The sequence below is a fragment of the Cnephaeus nilssonii genome (genome assembly GCF_951640355.1).
Source record: "Cnephaeus nilssonii genome assembly, chromosome: 8".
Taxonomy (NCBI): domain Eukaryota; kingdom Metazoa; phylum Chordata; class Mammalia; order Chiroptera; family Vespertilionidae; genus Cnephaeus; species Cnephaeus nilssonii.
In genome coordinates this window covers 24,546,644-24,567,266 of record NC_137079.1, presented here as the reverse complement: position 1 = coordinate 24,567,266, position 20,623 = coordinate 24,546,644, and the positions used below count along the sequence as shown (strand labels likewise).

Genomic DNA, 20,623 nt, shown 5'->3' with positions numbered 1-20,623 from the left:
TGAAAAACATCTGCTGTTCTCTCCTTTCCTTATGGCTCAGTTTCACAAACCAAAATATAAGTCCTGAGAGTGAAAGTATGTAGGCTTGTGTCTGACGATTCTCCTACCTGCTGGGATCCTTCAGTAGGACATGAGCAGTTTAGTCTCTTTTGAGTGTTCCATCCAAAGGTGAGAACATTCCTTTGTCCACCATAGCTGCTTGCCCTCAGATGCCCATGGCCATGCTACCTGCTCCCATCTCAAGAGAGGACACCTACAGTCCACATCTCTCCAATAACTTGTGATTCCCCTTCCCTATCTATTCATTATACCAATTTAAAGGGGAAATTGTGTGGTAAATACATATACACACATCAGGATGACTCTATCATAACTTCTCTTCATCCTCACTGCCACTGTGTTATTTCAGGTCATTATGATCACTGACCTGTATTATTTTTAATAATAACTTGTGAGGATCAGTTTCCCACTGTACTACTACCTGCCAGGTTCAAGTTTTAGGCCTGACCAGAATTTGTTTTTGGCTCTCTTGACACAATCAGTGCTTGCACTGGAGTTTACTTGGATAAAGGTAGCTTTGGGTGAGAGGTGGGATAGAAGTTGTGTTAGGTTTCAGACATGTGCAGTGAAAGATATTGGTCAGAAAATTCTAAGACATTCCATGCTCTTTCCTCTACAATGTGGTCACATTTCCTTTCTCAGTTTGTCTTGCTGCCCTTCCCATCTCTACAGGTTCCTTGCTAGTGTTCAGAGTAATTGTGAACAAAACACACTTAGGCTGCATTTTAAAGTGTCCCTTTATTTCTCCCTCAATCAATTATAACATAATACAGTAAGAATAGGCACACAATTGAAGAAAAGTGCTTGTTAATTGCCTTATTCAGGATCAAGTTGAACAATCTTTGATTTTTCCTTGTTTGCAAAGATGGCAAATTAAGTCAGCATTACCACGATTTAAGTAGGAAATGTCTCAGACAAATAATTAAGGTTTCTACTTTCTTTAACCCTACACCAAAGTAAATAAAACATGCCAGAAAACTGTGACATAGAAAAAAAAAATTGCCAAGAACTTGACTAGAAAGGCCACGCATGCTTATCTGCCCCTATATCAATGCTGAAAGGTTCAAACAATGTAAATTTACCCACAACAATCCTGAGAAAGGAAACCTCAGCTACTGGTTGAGGTTTCCTTTGTCAAACCTGTGGCAGTTGCTCAGCCAATCAGGATCCCTCAGGGTGAGCTAAGGCAGAAAGTCACTGCAGTCCTCACCGGGGGCGGCCCTGCGCACCAGGGCTATAGTGCTGAGTGCTCCTGCTCGCGAGCCCCAGAGCTGCCCAACCGCTTTCAGTCTTGGCTGTGTTCCAGAGCCACAGGGTTGCCCAACGGCTTTCCGCCTTGGCTGTGTTCCTGAGCTCTGGACCAGCCATGATCCTGCTCCTTGCACTGCTCACTGAGCTTGGAAGGCTGCATGCCCGCATGGGTAAGACCACGGGAGCCTGGACTTCCTTCTCCTTGTGCCTCTGAGCAGAGCAGGGCTCTTTCTGGAGAACAATTTCCTGTTGCCCTGGGATCCATACTGCCCCCTTTCTGGATCCCCTGCTGGTTCCTTCCTCTGTGTAACTCCTCCCCCTCTCCCCTCCTGCCACACACGTGCACACACACACACACACACACACACACACACAAACACACACCTGACCTACCCCCTAGGCCCCTCCACCCTCCCACTCCCACCCATCCCTGACATTGGACCAGAGCAGGTGACTGATGGTGTTAGCCAAGGAGTCCATTCTCCAAGGTCTCGGGGGCTGAGACTCACCTGGTCTTGGCTCAGTTACCGTGTCCATTGCGTTTAAGGGTATGCGTACTGCTCTCAATTTATTCCTCAGAGTGCAGAGGGAACCATCCAACGTGGTTCAATCTGAAGGGAAAAGATGGTCCTGGAGAACTGCAGTGTCTAGTTTTTGTTTATTTGCATCTTAGCCATGTTCAGTGTCATTGTAGTGAAAGCTTTGGGCCAAGAAGGAGGGAGGGCAAATATAAATAAATGTATTGACAATTTTAGACGCCACCGTGGACTCAGTTAAGAACCCATACTTCACTGAGATAATTGTTGCAAAAACAAAACAAAACTCATTTTTCTTTCTGCAGATTCTGAAGGAATATTTCTGCAGGTGACAGTTCCACATAAAATAAAGTCAAGTGAGAGTGAAGGTATAAAGAGGCAGGTAAATGATTGAAAATATTTTTTTTTTACAATTTAAAATTATAAGACTATTTTAATTTACCTTTGTACTAAGTCAGATTATATTCATTTATATTAATTTGTAAAGCAAAATGTTTTCACTGTACTAATTTATTTTAGTATATTTTTATCCTCCCTTTGTTATACCTCCATTGCTAACTCCTGTACCCTTCCCTTCATCTCTTCATTTCTCTCACATACTTGTTCACAATTTTTAAGAAAATACTAGCAGAAAAAAAATCAGTATGATATAAGGAGAACAATGGTCTAGAAACGGAGAGATTCGTCTTGAGCAAAATTTAGACCAACAAAAAATTTTGACCAAGAAGCATCAAACTTAGAAGTATGGCCAAAGAAAGAAAAAGGAAAAAGAAAAATGTCACATTTGTCTTATTATGATGAAAAAAGATAACAAAAAATCTTAATGAAAGCAGTTTTAAAAATGCTTAGCTGCTGTAAACAAACAAAATTAAATTGAAGGCATTTAGTCTTTAATATTTCAAATTGGCATAGTTTTGCTTTATGTTACAAACCAGAATTAATAATGCAGGGGTTTAAATTTCCATGTCCTTAAATTGGTATGGTCAATATATGATAACTCTGAAAAATACATTCATGTTAAAGGAATAATTTTTGAGGTAACAGTAAGTAAAAAATTAAGAATTCATTAACTCTAGATTTGTCATTCTGTAATGGAACCTATCATAATTTTATTCTATTATTGAACAATAAAAATAAAATATATGTGGAATTATGATTGAAGACAACAATAAAATAATTTTCTTTAGAGTGGTTGCATTTTCATATACTAATCTTATTTAATGATCAGATTAACCTTCTAAAGGAGGATATGGATATACATGATATAAATGATAAAGAGGATTAAAAATATTATGCTAAGGGCATCAAAATTACAACATTCAGGACATGGAATCTAATTTTTAATTTATGACTACAACTCCATTACAAGTAATACCTTCAGTGAAAAATTGTTTATAAAATTTTTCCCTGATTTATTTATAAGAATTTTTACATTGCCATTGCATGATTAAACTTTAAATTGTTTACTTCAAATTGCATGTAGCAAAGCATAGAGCAACTATGCAGGCCATGAAATGCTTTTCCTATGAAGTATGTAATACCTATTTACATTTTTTGAATTGTCTTTATGCAATTATGGAAGTCATTTTTACTGTGATAGACTATGATGAATGTTCTTTCATATCTCATAGTAGACCTCCTGTATCTGTCTTGTTCTCTTCCTTTAATTTCTGGTTACCCAGAGCTTTTTTAAAATTATTAAATATACAAAAGATTCCTTTTTTCATGGACTTCCAGTTTATTATGATAACCATAAATTCTACTAAAGCAATAATGGCTTAGATTTGGGGATATAGCAGGACTTATGAAGATGTCCAACCTTCTAAGGTTTATCTAAAATATATTTGTGGAAGCTATAGGTGCTGGGAAGAAACTCCTCAGTTGAGAAGAGCTGACCTCCTTTCAATGTCTTTCTAGCAAAGACCATGGGGATCACACCTGTAGTTAAGCAAGTTAGGCTTATGCATCACTCCAGTGAGGGAGAGCACACACCATGGGAAACCATGGGGCATCTCAGTCAGAATGTGTTAGAAAGGCTTTAAACGATTTCAGCTCCTGCTAAGGGTTTTGGGGGAGGTTTGAGGAAGCAGGCCTTTGCTCTCTTTTGCATGTGGTCAGAAAGTAGACTGTAATTTTATAATTGTGTGTTTTAGTAAATCTTATCTAGGAAAAGGGAAGACTAGAAAAACTCGACAGCTATAATTGGTCAAGAAGAAATAGCCACTCCTGTTTGCCCATTAAGGGCATATTTGCTCTTTTTTTTCTGACTTAGAAAATTTTTACATTTTATTTGTAATCAGACATGATTAAAATGTGGTTTTGTTTTTGTCTTGATCCACACTTATCTCACAGTGGTTGTGTATGATGTTGATGTTCCGTGAAAATGTTCTTATTCAACAGCAGAACACCCTTTGTACATTCCATATATATAATATATATGATCACATGTGATATATTATAGTAATTATACAGATATATTTCTCAACCTTTATATGAGTAAATTTATATTAGGTCATATTAGGCATTAATCAAGGGTACATCCTGAAGCAAGTATCGAAATCATGGATGACAGCAGAAGATAAGAGGGATATATCTGTATACATTAATGTGAAGTTGTGGAAAGTTTGGGAAGAATCATCTAAATAAAATAACTATTTCAGCTGATTGCTGACTTTATATCTATACTAGAGGCCTGGTGCACAAAAGTCGTGCACGAGTAGGGTCGCTAGGCCTCGCCGGCGATCATGGCCGATCAGTGCCTTCTGGCTGCTGACCAGGGCCTCCCTCCCTGGCTGTCAGCTGCTGGCCAGCACCTTCCTTTGTTCCGCACTGCCCCCTGGTGGTCAGCGCATGTCATAGCGATCGATCAAACTCCCAGTCTCCCAGTCAAACCCCTGAGGGGACACTTTGCATATTAGCCTTTTATAGATAGATAGATAGATAGATAGATAGATAGATAGATAGATACTGTTAGAGTAGTGAAACAAGGAGGCCATTAGACTGGGTTGGCTCTAGTGCCATTAGTCACCTGCATAAGCAAACCAAAACCTAAGGCAGAATCAGTGCACTAGAATCTGAAAAAGCAACACTTAAGAATGACAACTCATAAACAGCAACTAGATTTTCTCAAAAAAAATGAAACTCAAGAGCAACTAATCATAATTAGCCAAAAAAATAAAACAGATTTTCTCAAATAAATATTTTTCCCTATTTAAAGAATAGGCCGTTTAAAAAGGTCCTATGCTTCCATGTCTTTCCTATAAATACTTCTTCCCTAGCCACCATCCACAGAGTGCCCCTAACCATTTTGTTTTTGATGCCACCTGACTCAGATCGTTGTTTGCTCAAATTCTTCAAAATGTAATATGCCTCAGTGTATCCTTTTACAGTTCTGGTGTCAGAAACCTGGAAGCTGCATAGCCCAGAAATCCTCAATAAGAAAATATAACAGGCAGAACTGATCATTCACAGAGCAAAGCCAGTGGCACCTTTCAGCCCAGAAACTTGGGAGTGTGTCAGTTTGAGTCACATTTCATTTCCTTACTTCCTTTGAATTACTGAATATTTATTTATTGATATTCTTTTTTACATTCAATTTTCTTTTTCTATTTTGTTATCAATGTATCATTGTTTCACCATGTGGATCTTTAACTTATAAAAATCACCTTCCAATAACCCTATATAAAAAATGTCTAATCTGCTAAGTGTCCAGTCATCTGGTCGATTCAACCAATCAAAACATACTATGCTAATGATATGCTAAGGCCACTCAACCACTTGCTATGATGTGCACTGACCACCAGGGGGCAGACAGTTGACCGCTTGACCAATCGCTATGACATGCTCTGACCAGCAGGGGGCAGATGCTCTGATCAGTAGGCTGATCAGGACTGAACGAAATGGGCCAGACATGCCCTGGAGCCCTCCAGCAGTCCCTCCCCTGCTGGCCAACCTCTCGCATTCCTCCCCAGCCCCAATCGTGCACCTATGGGTTCCCTTGGTCTGGCCTGTGCTCTCTTGTAATCCAGGACCCCTCAGGGGATGCCAGAGAACCAGTTTCAACCCGATCCTGCAGGCCAGGCCCAGGGACACCAGTGGTGCATGAATTTGTGCACCGGGCCTCTAGTATTATATAATGTCATATATGTAAGATTTTAAATAATGTAATTTCTGCATTTTCCTATTCTTTGTGCTATTATCCTAGATATATTATCCCTATGCTATAAACTCCAGAACACATTATTAAAATAATAGAGGCCCAGTGCATGAATTCATGCACCAGTGGGGTCCCTTGGCCTGGCCTGTGGGATCGTGCCAAAACCGGCTCTCCAACATCCCCCAAGGGGTTCCAGATTGCGAGATTGTGCAGGCCAGGCCAAGGGACCCCACCTCTGCACGATTGGGGCTGGGGAGGGACGCGGAGGTTGGCCAGCCAGGGAGGGACCGTGGGAGGGCTCTAGGGTGTGTCCTTTTGGGTTTTTTATGTACAATATCATGTCATCTGCAAATAAGGACAGCTTTACTTCTTTTCCAATTTGGATGCCTTTTATTTCTTCTTCTTGTCTGATCGCAATGGCTGGTACTTCCAGTACTATGTTGAACAGGAGTGGTGAGAGTGGGCATCGCTGTCTTGTTCCTGTTCTTAGGAGAAATGGTTTTAGTTTTTTTCCCATTGAGTATGATGTTGGCTGTGGGTTTGTCATACATGCCTTTTATTATGTTGAGGTATGATCCTTCTATTCCCACCTTGCTGAGAGTTTTTATCAAGAAAGGGCATTCGATTTTGTCAAATGATTTTTCTGCATCAATTGATATGACTATGTGATTTTTATCTCTCAACTTGTTTATGTGATGTATCACATTTATTGATTTAAAGATATTGTACCATCCTTGTATCCCTGGGATAAATCCTACTTGGTCATATTGTATGATCTTTCTGATGTACTGCTGGATCCAATTTGCTAGAATTTTGTTGAGGATTTTGACATCTATGTTCATGAGGGATATTGGCTTATAATTCTCTTTCATTGTGTTGTCTTTATCTGATTTTGGTATTAGGGTGATGCTGGCTACATAGAATGAGCTTGGGAGTGTTCCTTCTCCTTGAATTTTTTGGAATAGTCTGAGGAGGATAGGTTTTAGTTCTTCCTTGAATGTTTGGTAAAACTCCCCTGTGAAGCCATCTGGCCTTGGTCTTTCATTGGCTGGAAGCTTTTTGATGACTGCTTCAATTTCTTCCATAGTTATTGGCCTATTGAGATTTTTAGATTCTTCCTGATTGAGTTTTGGAAGGTTGTATATTTCTAGGAATATGTCCATTTACTCCATGTTGTCTAGTTTGTTGGATTAGAGTTGTTCATAGTATTTTTTAACAATCCTTTGTATTTCTGTGGGGTCTGTTGTTATTTCACCACTTTTCATTTCTGATTTTGTTTATTTGGGTCCTCTCTCTTTGTTTCTTGGTGAGCCTGGCTAGATGTTCATCAATCTTGTTTATCCTTTCAAAGAACCAGCTCTTGGTTTCATTGATCTTTTGTATTGTGTTTTGTTTTTGTTTCGTTTTTTTGATTGTTTGTTTGTTTTTATTTTTTTGCTCTCTATGTCATTTATTTCTGCTCTGATCTTCAGTACCTCCTTCCTTCTGCCCACTCTCATCTTTTCTTGTTGCTCTCTTTATACATTTTTAAGTTGTAGAGTTAGATGATTCACTACCATTTTTTCTTGTTTTTTTTTTTTGTTTGTTTGTTTTTTTTTTGTTTTTTGAGGTAGGCCTGTAGAGCTATAAACTTCCCTCTCAAGACTGCTTTCATTGTGTCCCATAGATTTTGGATTGTTGTGTTTTTATTGTCATTAGTTTCCTGGATGTTTTTAATTTCTTCTTTGATTTCTTTGGTAACCCAATCATTGTTTAATAGTGTGCTATTCAGCTTCCAAGTGTTTGAATTTTTTGGATTGTTTTTTATTGTAGTTTATTTCTAATATTATGCCATTATGGTCTGAGAAGATGCTTAATATGATTTCAATCTTCTTGAATTTGGGGAGACTTTCTGTGTGACCCAATATGTGGTCTATTTTTGAAAATGTCCCATGTGCACTTGAGAAGAACATATATTCCGTGGCTTTGGGGTGAAATGTTCTGAAGATGTGAATTAAGTCCGTCTGATCTAGTGAGTGATTTAGGATTGCTGTTTCTTTGCTGATTTTTTGTCTAGAGGATTTATCCAGCAATGAAGGTGGTGTATTAAAATCCCCTACTATGATTGTATTGTTGTCGATCTCTCCCTTGATATCTTCCAGGAGGTTTTTTTTTTTTTAATGTTTTTGGGTGCTGCTGTATTGGGTGCATATGTGTTTATCAGGGTTATATCCTCTTATTGTACCGATCCCTTTAGAATTATGAAGTGGCCTTCCTTATTCTTCTTATGGCCTTCACTTTGTGGTCTATTTTGTCAGATATAAGTATTGCTACCCCAGCTTTATTTTCATTTCCATTTGCCTGGAAGATATTTTTCCATTCCTTCACTTTTAGTCTGTGTGAGTCCCTTGTTCTGAAGTGGGTCTCTTGTAGACAGCATATATATGAGTCATGTTTTCTTTTTTTTTTATCTATTCACTCTCTGGATGTCTTGATTGGAGCATTTAGTCCATTTATGTTTAAAGTTATTATTGATAGGTACTTGTATCCATTTTTACTTTTTGTGCCTGTGTTCCTTCTTACCTTTTTATTTCTTCTTTTTATACCAGTCCCTTTAGCATTTCTTGCATTGCTGGCTTGGTAGTGATAAACTCTCTAAGCTTTTTTTTTGTCTGTGAAGCTCCTCATTTCCCCTTCAATTTTGAATGATAGACTTGCTGGATAGGGAAGTATTGGATTCAGTCCCTTGCTTTGCATCACTTTGTAAATTTTCTTCCATTCCCTTCTAGCCTGATGTGTTTCTGTTGAGAAATCATTTAATAATATAATTGGATATCCCTTGCACCTAACTTTCTGTCTCTCTCTTGCAACCTTTAAGATTCTTTCTTTGTCTTGAACATTTGCCATTGTAATCATAATGTGTCTTGGTGTGGGTCTTTTAGGGTTCATCTTGTTTGGCACTCTCTGTGCTTGTGTGACTTTTTTCTTCCCCACATCAGGGAAGTTTTCTGACATTATTTCTTCAAATAGGTTTTCTAACTCTTGTTCCTCTTTCTGTTGTTCTGGCACCCTTATTATTTGTATGTTGCTTCGTTTCATGTTGTCCCATAGCTCCCTTAGGCTCTCTTCCTGTCTTTTAATTTTTTTCTCCAATTGCAGTTCAGTTTGGGTGTTTTTTTGCTTCCTTGTCTTCTAATTCGCTAATTTGGTCCTCTGTTTATCCTAGTCTACTGTTGAAACTTTCTATGGTGTTTTTTATTACAGCTATATCACTCTTCATTTCTTCTTGATTCTTACATAAGTTGTTGTTTTTTTTTTCATCCATCCAGTTTATGAACTGTATGACCCTGATTCTGAATTCTTTTTCTGACATATTGCATGCCTGTTTCACCTAGCTGCCTTTCTGCCCATTTCTCCTTTCCTTTCGGGGTTTCTTTGTCTACCTATTTTTGATCTCACCAATGGATCTAGATGTCAAGTCGTGCAGGTGCTAGTCCTTGGGTGGCAGTGGCTCCTCGGGCTGCAGGTGTTCCTCAGGCAGTCACAGTAGCAGCTGCTCCTCAGTTGGCAGTTGCTCCTCTGGTGGTTGCTCTTTGCAGCAATGGTGGCTCCTCTGCCTGGTTGGGGGCGGGGCTAATCGCACAGCTGCGGCTCCATGGATGACTGATCACGAGGCTGCTGCTCCTCTGATGGAGGCGGACTGCTCACATGGCTGTTGCTCCTTGGATAGGGGCTAGCTGTTTGCAGCTGCTGCTCTTCAGACGGGGTGGGTTGCTCATGAGGTTGCTGCTCCTTGGACAGGGGCAGGTTACTCACAGGGCTGCTGCTCCTTGTATGGGGGCAGGCTGATCACCTGGCTGCTGTTTGTCAGATGGGTGCAAGATGCATGTGGCTGCTGCTCCTCGGACAGGTGTGGGCTGCACAGTGGCTGCTGCTCCTCGAATGGGGGTGGACTGCTTGTGGAGCTGCTGCTCCTCGGATGGGTGCGAGCTGCTCACACAGCTGATGCTCCTTGGATGTGGGCAGGCTACTCGTGTGGCTGCTTCTCCTCAGACAAGGGCAGGGCGTGGTCTGTGCACAGATGCTGCTCCTCAGACAGGGACGGGCTTCACAGGGCTGCCACTCATTCATGGACAGGCTGCTCATGTGGCTGCTGCTCCTCAGACAGGGCAGGCTGCTCGTGTGGTTTCTGCTCCTCGGACAAGGGAGCGTGCCACTCACACAGCTGCTGCTCCTTGGACAGGGGTAGGCCACGTGAGGCTGCTGCTCTTTGGCCTGTGACAGGCTGCTTGTGGAGCTGCTGCCCCCATGATAGGAGCAGGCTGCTCATATTCTGCTGTTTACGTGGTCGCAGTGCCCTCGGCTAAAGCATTATGCCTGTCGGAGGGGAGCATGCTTTGGAACTCACAGGAGCCTGCACTCAAGGTGGCTGGAGTCTCGGTGATCGTGGGACTATAGTCAATGTAGCAGGTTCCTGGCAGGGGTTGCTGTAGAGTCCCAGGTGTTATCTGAGGGCACCCTGTGTGGAGGTGAGACTGGGCTCCCAGTTACAGCAGCTCTCCCCTTCAAAAAGACGAGGCCTCTAAGAAAGAGCCGGCCTCCCGGTACTGTTTGCAACGGTAGCAGAGGCTGCCTAGTTAGGCGAGCCCAGTTAGTCTGCTCCTGAAGGTCCTGCAGGATCTAACTGTGACACTCACACACACACACACACACACACCTCTTTTGCTCCCTCACTCACTCATGCTCTCTCCCTCACTCCTGCCTTCTTCCTGCCTCTGTAGTTGGGCCTGGGGTGTTATTGATCTGTTCGTGGATGGAGTTTCCTCTCCAGGTGTCTGGTTATGTGGCTTGCTCTCTAGCAAATTGGCAGAACAGGATAAAATTCCCCTTGACAAAACAAGACAGAAAGGGAACAAAACACGAATGTAGTCATGACACTGATAACCCCAATATAAGTGACCACCTGAGAAAAGAGAATTAGGGGAGAGAAAAGAGAGCACAAATGATATTGAAGAGAGAAAAAAAAAATAGATAAGAGAAAAAATAAAAAGGAATAAAAAGGGAAAAAAAATATATGGAGAAAACACCACAGAACAAACAGATAAACCAAAAAAATGCAAACACCAAACACCCAGCAAAGAGGGTGGGGGCAGAATCTGTAGAGGCTGAGCTTATATACAGAAAATAAGGTTAAGAATTGAATGAATATGGGGAGGCCCTCAGTTCAGTATAGAGGAAGTACAAAGGGGATGAGTGGATAAGAAGAAAGAGAATGAGAAGAAAATAATAATAATAATAATAAATTTACATGAAAATTGATTTAAAAATGGTATAAAAATAGCAAATAAAATAAAATGATGGAAAAATATTGTGAAAAGAAATAGAAAATAAAGCAACAAACAGAAAAAGGAAAAAAAAGAAAAAAAGAGAGATAACAAAATAATAATAAAATAAAATAAAAATGAAAAATTGAAGTGTTGTTCCTTTGGCTGGCTTAAGATCCCAGTCTTCTGTACTGTCTGCGGTTTCTGTTTCCTGTTGCTGGGACTGAAGGTCTCTCTTTAGACCAGTCTCTTTGGACTCTCAGGGACTATTCAGATTTTTTTAAATCTTTTGTACCAAATAGGGTTTATTGTGGGTGTGACTATATTGGTTGCCTGGAGACTGGAGGGAGGGGCTATCTCTTCAGGAGAAAATGGCTGCCCAAGTCCGGGCCTCAGGCATAACTCAACGCCAGACTCACTGCCACTTCTTCAGGACCCTTCCTCTCCCCAGCCTCTCCCCTGACTCCACAAGTCTGCACCTTCTCCTGCACCCCAGCCACGGGTGAGTGTCCATATCCAAAAGGTCGTATGAACTAGGTTCAGTGAGGCAAAGCATAGGCCACAGAGCGGGGAAAGACTATGGCTCTGTGAGCTCCTCTCCTGCCAGGACTATGCGTTCTGGTCAGCCCTTCAGGCTGCCCCCTCTGTGCTCAGTATTTTGTGACTGTGGGCCCAGATCTAGAATCCCTTGCCACCAGCAGTCCCTCAGACCTCCTTTCCATAGTCAAATGCTGTGCCTGTCCCAAGGGACACAGCTCAGTGCCATGCGGTTTCCCTCTGACCCTCTGGGTACAGAGGTTTGGCAGCTTTCTCCTGCCCAGATCCTTGGTTTTCTCTTTCTCCAGGGGTCCTCTGCCCTTCCCGACTGCAAATTGTCTCACCAGCTGAGTCTCCTTTGCCAATTCTGAGTGGGTGTTATTTGTTTCAGCTGCTCATTCTATCTGCTCCGGGACAAGGCTCGGGACAAGTCTGTCTATTCCACCGCCATTTTGTCCTCCTCTATTTATTTATTTTAATAAGTTCTTTGCCTTTATAGGTATTCTGTATTTAATGAGAAATTATTATACTTCCTTTATTCACACAATGTTTCTTTAGCTCTTTGAAATTATTTAAAATACCAAATTTCAAGTAATTTTTTGTAAATTCAACATCTAATCTTCCCCCAATATAGTTTTCACTGGTGGCCTTTTTCCTGGGCCACACTCTCATGCTCTTTTTCATGTCTTGTAATTTTTTAACAACTGAAATTGATCACTTCAAATAATATGTTGTAGTAACTCAAAATCAGATTTTTCTTCCCCCTTCAAATATTATTGTTAGTTATTTGTTTTAGTTGTTTAGTTTGTGAATTTTTCCACTGTTTCTATAATATCTGTATTCTTTGGTGTGTGTAGCCACTGTTATCTCTATTATGTTATCTTATTGGTTGGCTAATGATCAGATAGAGAGTTCTTCAAATGCATGGCCAATAAGTCTCTCAGTTTTGCTGAGGCTCTGTCACTGCATTTTGTCACTCAGCCAGGAAGTTTCACAACTACGCTTATCATTTCAGTTCCCGTTTGCACAGAGTCTCAAGGTCAGCCAGAGGTGAGAGTTTAGGGTCTTCTCAGGTCTGTGCTAATCATGTGCATAGCCTTGGGCATGCACATAGTATGTGAGACCTTTTAACATTTGACATAACTTTCCAAAGCTGCATGTGAACATTTATATATATATATATATATATATATATATATATATATATATATGCATATATATATATATATATATATATACATATATATATATATACACACACACACATATATATATAGATAGATAGATAGATATAGATATAGATAGATAGATAGATAGATAGATAGATAGATAGATAGATATGGCAGCGACTGGACCACCGGAACGACTGGGATGACCCATTGCTATGATGCCCACTGTGGCCAGCGAACCAGGCCCATCAGGAGGTGGGGCCAGCCGGCCAACCTCTTGCAGCCCCTCCCCCCAGCTGGCCATGCCCCTGAACAACCTCTCCCACCCTGATCGGGGAGGGGAGGCTGGCCAACCTCCCCCAGCCACTGACCCCTGATCAACCCCCCCATCCTCAACCAGCCCATCCCTGATCAGGCCCCAACTGGGGCAAGCCAGCCAGCCAACCTCCCGCTGTCTCCTCCTCCCAACAGGCCCAGCCCCAATCTGTCCCAATTGGGGCCAGGCCAGGAGAACCCCACCCATGCACAAAATCATGCACTGGGTCTCTAGTTTGATTATAAAGCTTTTCTTTTTTAAAAATTTTTTATTGAATTTATTGGGGTGACATTGGTTTAAAAAATTATATAGGTTTCAGGTATATAATTCTATAGCATATCATCTGTATATTACATTGTGTGTTTACCATCCCAAGTCAAGTCGCCTTCCAGCAACATTTATACTCCCTTTACCCTCTTCATCCTTCCTCAATCCTTTGGTAAACACCATACTATTATCTGTGCCTATGAGGTTGTTTTTTTTTTTTTTCTTGGCTTAATTCCTTCACCTTTTTCACCCAGTTCCCCAATCACCCTCTCCTCTGACAGCTCTCAGTTTGTTCTTTATATCTGTGAGTCTGTTGCTATTTGTTTATCATTTTGCTCATTAGATTCTACTTATAGGTGAAATTATATGGTCCTTTTAAGTTTTTTGATTGGTCCATTGTTTGCCCTATTGATTCATTGCATCAGGCAACTGTGAAGTTAAAAAAAAATTCTGTAGTTGTTTTCAGTAAATGCTTTTGGGAAAAGAATTTTGACAGTAGGTGATATCTGATTTATGTCATATATACCAGCTTGAAGTGGGTCTTCTAAGAACCACAAAGCAGCTCAAATCCTGGCATTTCTCTGGAAATGAGATTTTGAAAATGCTCCAGCCACATTCTGCTTTTCTAAGAGGTTGCTAGTCTGCTGGTATTCACTGCAAATGCATTCTCTTATTTTTCAATTGATAAAAGAAGAGACTAGAGTAAATTCAAATTCCCCAAATATTAATATTTTTACTAATATCAGTTATTTTTATTGAATAAATATGTCCCAGAATATTGTAAACCTTCAGTTAATTTCTAGAGAATTGATTCTAACAATTTTTTTCAGTTCTCATGTTGATTTTATGTAGAAGAGAATTTTGGGTGGTTCTTACTCTGATTTACACTGATGTCATTTTATTACATAACTGTTATGTAATCTGCATTTATAGTATTTTAATATAACATGTTTTTTTTAATTTTCCTTGTTGTTTCTCCATTGACCCATGGGAAATTTTGAAGTGTGCATATTTGGGCTTTTTCTAGATATCTTTTGGGCCTGATTTTTAATTGAACTTCACTATGTTCAGGTAATGCATTTGACTCCAGTGTGTATGTTTCTATATATTTATTATGCAGTGTACTATAGATGTATATTAAGATGATTTGTTTGCATTTAAAGCTTATGTTTTCCACATATTTTTTTTCTTGTAGGGATTTTGTCATTTCTGTGTGTTGTCACAGCATCCTCCTGAGGAAATATCTGAGATTGGTTCTGTATTTTTTTATTTTTAAGTAATATGTCATTATTAATTGTTATATTAAAGTAATGCAGGATAAATTTTGCAAACCTTTGTTATTAACTTTCAGACACTCCTTGATTTTGTCTAGGAGTTTGTAGAAAATCATAATAACAGATTTCACTCTGAGCATTTGGAGGAATATCTGCCACTTCAGAAACTCTACCCAAACTCATCTCTTCTACCTACTTTATGATGCAAAATCTTTAGTTTCTTGGAAAAAGGGTAAAGAAGCCTGTGGCCTGAGGGCACTGATGAAACCTTCTATAATTGGGAAAGAGAAGAGGGGAAAAGGTCTAATTCTGAAGGAAGACTAAGGTATACTTGCTAGGACTGTTAACAGATAATTGACTTGGCCCTGAGTGTGTCTGTCTAGAGCCAGCAGGTAGTGTGTGGGTTCTTGACTTCATGCAGAAAAGATTTCACAACATGAGTCTAGGTGACATTGAGGGTATGTTTATTAAAGCTGGGGACAATGAAGCAAGGGACTTAGCATAGAAGATGCAATAGGAGAGCCTAGGCTGGGCTACTTTGGTTCTCTAAAAATGTTATAGGAAAGAAATGAGCATAGACAGGGCTGCTTTAGCTCACTGGGAAGTCAGAAAAAAAGGGGACCTTGGAGACAGGTTCAGGGGGTTAGCCTGGGACAAGGTGCTGCTGCCCATTGCTCCCCTAGTTGCAAGTCTCCTGAGGACCTTAGAGTTTAGGAGATTTGTGCCTGTTGGGAAGAAAGGGGCTGGGAGGGGCATGTGCATGTTCCCCAGATGCAGAGCACACTCAGGATCTTTGTCTTGAGGGTTTTTTCCTCTCTCTTGTGGGTGGGAATCTTAGGGGAAGGTTTCAGAATATTTTCAGTTTCCAAGGTGTACTTTTTCAGGGAACTGATCTCTACTGATTGGTCAGCACTAGGGCAGGGGGTCATTTGTTATTATAGCTGGTCCTGGAGTCACCCACCTGGTTTTGCTACTTTTCTAAGCCTGAAGCTGAAATACAACTGAGGCCTAGATGTTATCTCTGATGTTATCTCTAAGGAGATGACCTTCTGCTGAACTGTTGCAGTTTCCCCATTCTATTTGCCAAGGAATTTTCCTAGCTTCTTACTATGCTGTCTCAGGCCCACATTTTCACTTCTGGGTTATTAGATATCTGGTCTCTGAGTTTGTGGGCTTCTTGTACTTCCTGGGAGTTACCCCTCTCTCAAGCTCACAGACTGCCTTCCCTTAAAACCAGAGAACTTCCTTAAAATTAGTTTGTCTTGAAAAGAAATTTTGGATTTTCCAGCAGAGAGGTCTGTCTGCCTTTGTGGAGACAGTCCACTGACTCACTCTGTAAACATCCTTAGAGCCACTCCTATTCGTGGATGTCACCACATTAGGATGATTAGAACATTTATACTCAGTCTGTGTTGTTTTAAAGCTCTTATTCCTGAAGCTGCAGCATGTCTCACTAGCATCATTCTCTCAGATATTTTTCCCCTTGTGGTTTATATATGGAGAGGATTATGAAGTGGCTCTAGGTATATTTGGTAGTGTTATCGTAGAAATGGGGTATCCCTTTCCCCACTGAGTGCTGAGAGTGGGGTCTTTATGCTACCTCCAGAAAATGATTTTTCTGAGACGCCCATGGGAGGATGCGTGATTTTTCATTTGTGTCCACTTACTTCCCTGGGTTTCTAAAGTCCCATTTCCCTTAATCCAGTCCTGGAAGAAGTGCAGCTGGGGATTCATTGGAGCTAGAAGCAAAGCCACTGTCCAGTTTCTGTTCCATGTTGGAATTGGGTCCAATTTAGCATTAGGTTAGTTGCAGTCCATCTGTCCATTGTATGGGGTCTACATGGCTGTGGCCAATGTGGGTGAATGCAAGAGAGTGACCAAGAGTACAAACCAAGAGACCCAGGAGCCAAGAGAGTAAACATCTTTGTTTAGTAGACTAAATATTTCAAATCTTCCTGCACTTGCAGTGGCCACCTCTACTCTGGCCAATGACCTGTTTCCAGGTGTGACTGACAGACAAGTGCCTTCCCTGTGTCACCCAGACTTTACTGCGGATGTGTCCATTCTCGCCCTATAGTCCCTTCCCCCAGGGATCTGTGGGAAAAAGCCTGGTGGCTCCCTGAAGAGTGTTAAACTGTAGCTTCCTAGCAAAGCTGTACAAATGGCATGCCTATAATATTTAGCTTCCCTGTGTTCCTTCCTTGTTATTAATAACTAGAGGCCCAGTGCATGAAATTCATGCACGGGGAGTATGTCCCTCAGCCCAGCCTGCACCATCTCCAATCTGGGACCCCTTGAGGGATGTCTGACTGCCCTCTCACAATTCAGGACTGCTGGCTCCCAACCGCTCACCAGCCAGCCTGCCTGATTGCCCCTAACCACTTCTGCCTGCCAGCCTGATCACCCCCTAACCACTCCCCTGCCAGCCTGATCAATGCCTAACTGCTCCCCTGCAGGCCCAGTTGCCCCTAACTTCCCTCCCCTGCTGGCCTGGTCAACCCCAACTGCCCTCTCTGCAGGTCTGGTCCCATCAACTACCATCCCTGAAGACCTGGTCACCCCCAACTGCCCTCCCCTGCAGGCCTGGGTCCCCCCAACTGCCCTCCTCTGAAGGCCTGGTCACCCCCAACTACCCTCCCCTGCAGGCCTGGGTCCCCCCAACTGCCCTCCCCTGCAGGCCTGGTCCCTCCCAACTGTCCTCCCATGCTGGCCTGATCACCCACAACTGCCCTCCCCTGCTGGCCATCTTATGTCCACATGGGGGCAGCCATCTTTGACCTTATGGGGGCGCCCATCTTGTGTGTTGGAGTGATGGTCAATTTTCATATTACCTCTTTATTATATAGGTTAAGGTTAATTACAATGGCATCAGTGGTATGTACATATGCATTTATAAATTTGTTTTTGTTTCATTGTATTTAGCATAGAATGTTAGTCTGCAGCCATGTCTCATTCATCTTCACTAGAAAATGTATATATTTTTTCACATAGAAATGATTAATCTGCAGTAATAGTAAGGCTAAACTTATACTTTTTCAAAATGTGACCTTCAGTTTTTTTCTTTTCAAAAAACCATTCCTACAGATTAAATTCATTACCCTAATCCTGAATATCCTATATAATAAAAGCTTAATATGCAAATCAGCCAAATGGCAGAAATGATGGGCACTGACCACCAGGAGGCAGACACTCAACGCAGAAGCTACCCCAGCTCGCAGGCCCCAGGCCAGCCATAGCGGGTGTCAGCAGCTGGTCACCCCACAGAGGGAGGTGACTGGCGGCAGCTGCAGAGCTATCAAGGGGTGGGGCCAGCCGGCAAGCAGGCTGGTGCCACTCCCCAGTGGCCTCACTAGGGAGCAGGGCCAGTGAGCGGGCGGCGCCAGGCCGACCAAAGTGGGTGCCAAGCAGGGGCCCCTGGTTGCCCCGCTGGTCACCCTACAGATCAGCCCTGATTGCTGGCCAGGCCTAGGGACCCTACCCATGCATGAATTTCATGCATCGGGCCTCTAGTATTATAATAATAAATTCCTTTTATTTAGAATAATACATTCTTAAGAATATATAAATTGTTAAAATGGATTTAGTCTTTTTTTGACATGAGTGAAAAAGTTTTACTTTGTATATTTTTTATTTACTAAACGTTTTTTATTGATTTGCTTTGTTTTAGGTGATTTATATCATTACAATTGATAAAAAATCATATACTCTGCATCTCACAAAAAGGTAAGATATAATTTTCCCTTAAAGCTTAGATTTTACTTTAAAAATTTTTTTTGTTACCATCTATAATAATCCTCTCTAATAAAAAAGTAATATGCAAATTAACCATCACTCCAATACATAAGCCACGACCACCAGCCAAGCCACGCCCACCAGCCAATCAGGGCGAGTATGCAAATTAACCCCAACCAAGATGGCTACCAGAAGGGAGGCTTAGGTTTCCCCGGCAACAGAGGAAGCCAACCTTTCCACACACTCTGGCGGGCCCAGGCCTCCACTCAAGGATACAAAGTTTCAATTATAGAAGGTAAACAAATCCAAACAGAAATGGCGGCAGCCACGGATCGAGCAGGAGGCTTGGCTCCGCTCCAGGCTACAAAGTTTCAATTGTAGAAGGTAAATAAATTCCAGATACCAGGGCCTCTGCTTGGGTCGCCAGGGGCATGGCTGGCCTGCAAACCACCACAGGCCCCTCGCCCAGGCCTCTCCACGCCCCAAGGGAACCCCACCCTGATCCAGGAAACCCTTCAGGGCAAACCAGCTGGTCCCCACCCATGCACCAGGCCTCTATCCTATCTAATGAAAGAGTAATATGCAGATTGACCATCACTCCAACACACAAGATCAAGATAGCTGCCCCTATGTGGTCAAAGATCCTGCCCCCATGTGGACACAAGATGGCCACCACAAGATGGCCAGCAGGGGAGGGCAGTTGAGAGGGACCAGGCCTGCAAGGGAGGTCAGTTGAGAGGTACCAGGCCTGCAAGGGAGGACAGTTGGAGGCGATCAACCCTGCAGAGGAGGGCAGTTAGGGGTGACCAGGCCAGCAGAGGAGGGAAGTTGGGGACAAACAGGCTGGCAGGGGAGCAGTTAGACATAAATCAGGCTGGCATTGGAGTGGTTAGGGGGTGATCAGGCTGGCAGGCAGAAGCGGTTAGGGGAAATCAGGAAGGCAGGCAGGCGAGCAGTTGGGAGCCAGCAGTCCTGGATTGTCAGAGGGATGTCCAGTGGGATCAGGCCTAAACGGGCAGTCGGACATCCCTCAAGGGGTCCCATATTGGAGAGGGTGCAAGCTGGGCTGAGGGACAGCCCCCCGCCCCTGTGCATGAATTTCGTGCACCGGGCCTCTAGTAAATCATAAGATGCTAATTAGACTGGACAGCCAAATAGCAGAATGACCATCTGGACAGCCTTCCGGACAACCTTCCAGACGAAGCTGGGGCTGCAGTGGCTGCGAGGGCCAAGGCAGCCATGAGGGCCGAGGCAGCCGGGGCTGCAAGGTCTGAGCCCCTTGCACAAATTTCATGCATCAAGCCTCTAGTTTAAATATAATAATGAAGAAAAAATAAAGAAAGTTTAATCAATCCATTTTCAATGTAGGATTTATTATGCCTTGAATCTTAGATCTATATGATTGTTGCATTAAATTATTCAGCTTTTATTTTCAAATTTAGAAATAAGCTATCTATATATATAAAAGCCTAAGCAACTGTTACAACCCGTCGACTGCTCAACCAGTTGACCAGTCATTATGTAGTGCACTGACCAGTAGGGGGCAGATGCTCAACACAGGAGCTGCCCCCTGGTGGTCAGTGCACTCCCATAGTGGGAGCGCTGCTCAGCCAGAAGCCAGGCTCATGGCTGGTGAGCACAGCTGCAGCAGCGGCAGGAACTTCTCCCACCTCTGCTGCAGTGCTACTGAGTGGCAGCGGTGGCAGGCACAGCGGGGCCAGGCTGAGTGGGAGCCACTTCTCACACTGCTACTGCTACATCCCTTGGGGAATCTCGGACTGCCGTTTTTGCCAGACCTGTGGGCATTAGGCCAAAACTGGCAGTCTGCCATCCCTTGAGAGGTCCCGGATTGCGAGAGGGCACAGGCCAGGCTGAGGGACCCAGATTTGGTGCACAAATCTGTGACCGGGCCTCTAGTATATTTATAAATCTTTAATTGAGTATAAAGTCACTGAACCCAATAATTGTGACAGATAATAAATATGTCTCATGGTTTCTCAAACATAGTTAACACATCAAATG

At 42.3% G+C, this 20,623-nt stretch overlaps 1 protein-coding gene across 1 annotated transcript in view; it reads left to right on the top strand.

Moving 5' to 3' along the window:
• Positions 1-1,426: 1,426 nt before the first annotated feature.
• The window catches only part of LOC307104494 (disintegrin and metalloproteinase domain-containing protein 18-like), a gene marked incomplete at both ends in the record, with an annotated part of 88,643 nt that continues 69,446 nt past the window's right edge, over positions 1,427-20,623 (top strand). The window contains 3 exons of the mRNA XM_079779380.1: positions 1,427-1,481; positions 2,153-2,229; positions 18,537-18,592. Of these exons, the coding sequence (XP_079635506.1) occupies positions 1,427-1,481; positions 2,153-2,229; positions 18,537-18,592 (188 nt within the window). The remainder of the gene's footprint in view (positions 1,482-2,152; positions 2,230-18,536; positions 18,593-20,623) is intronic.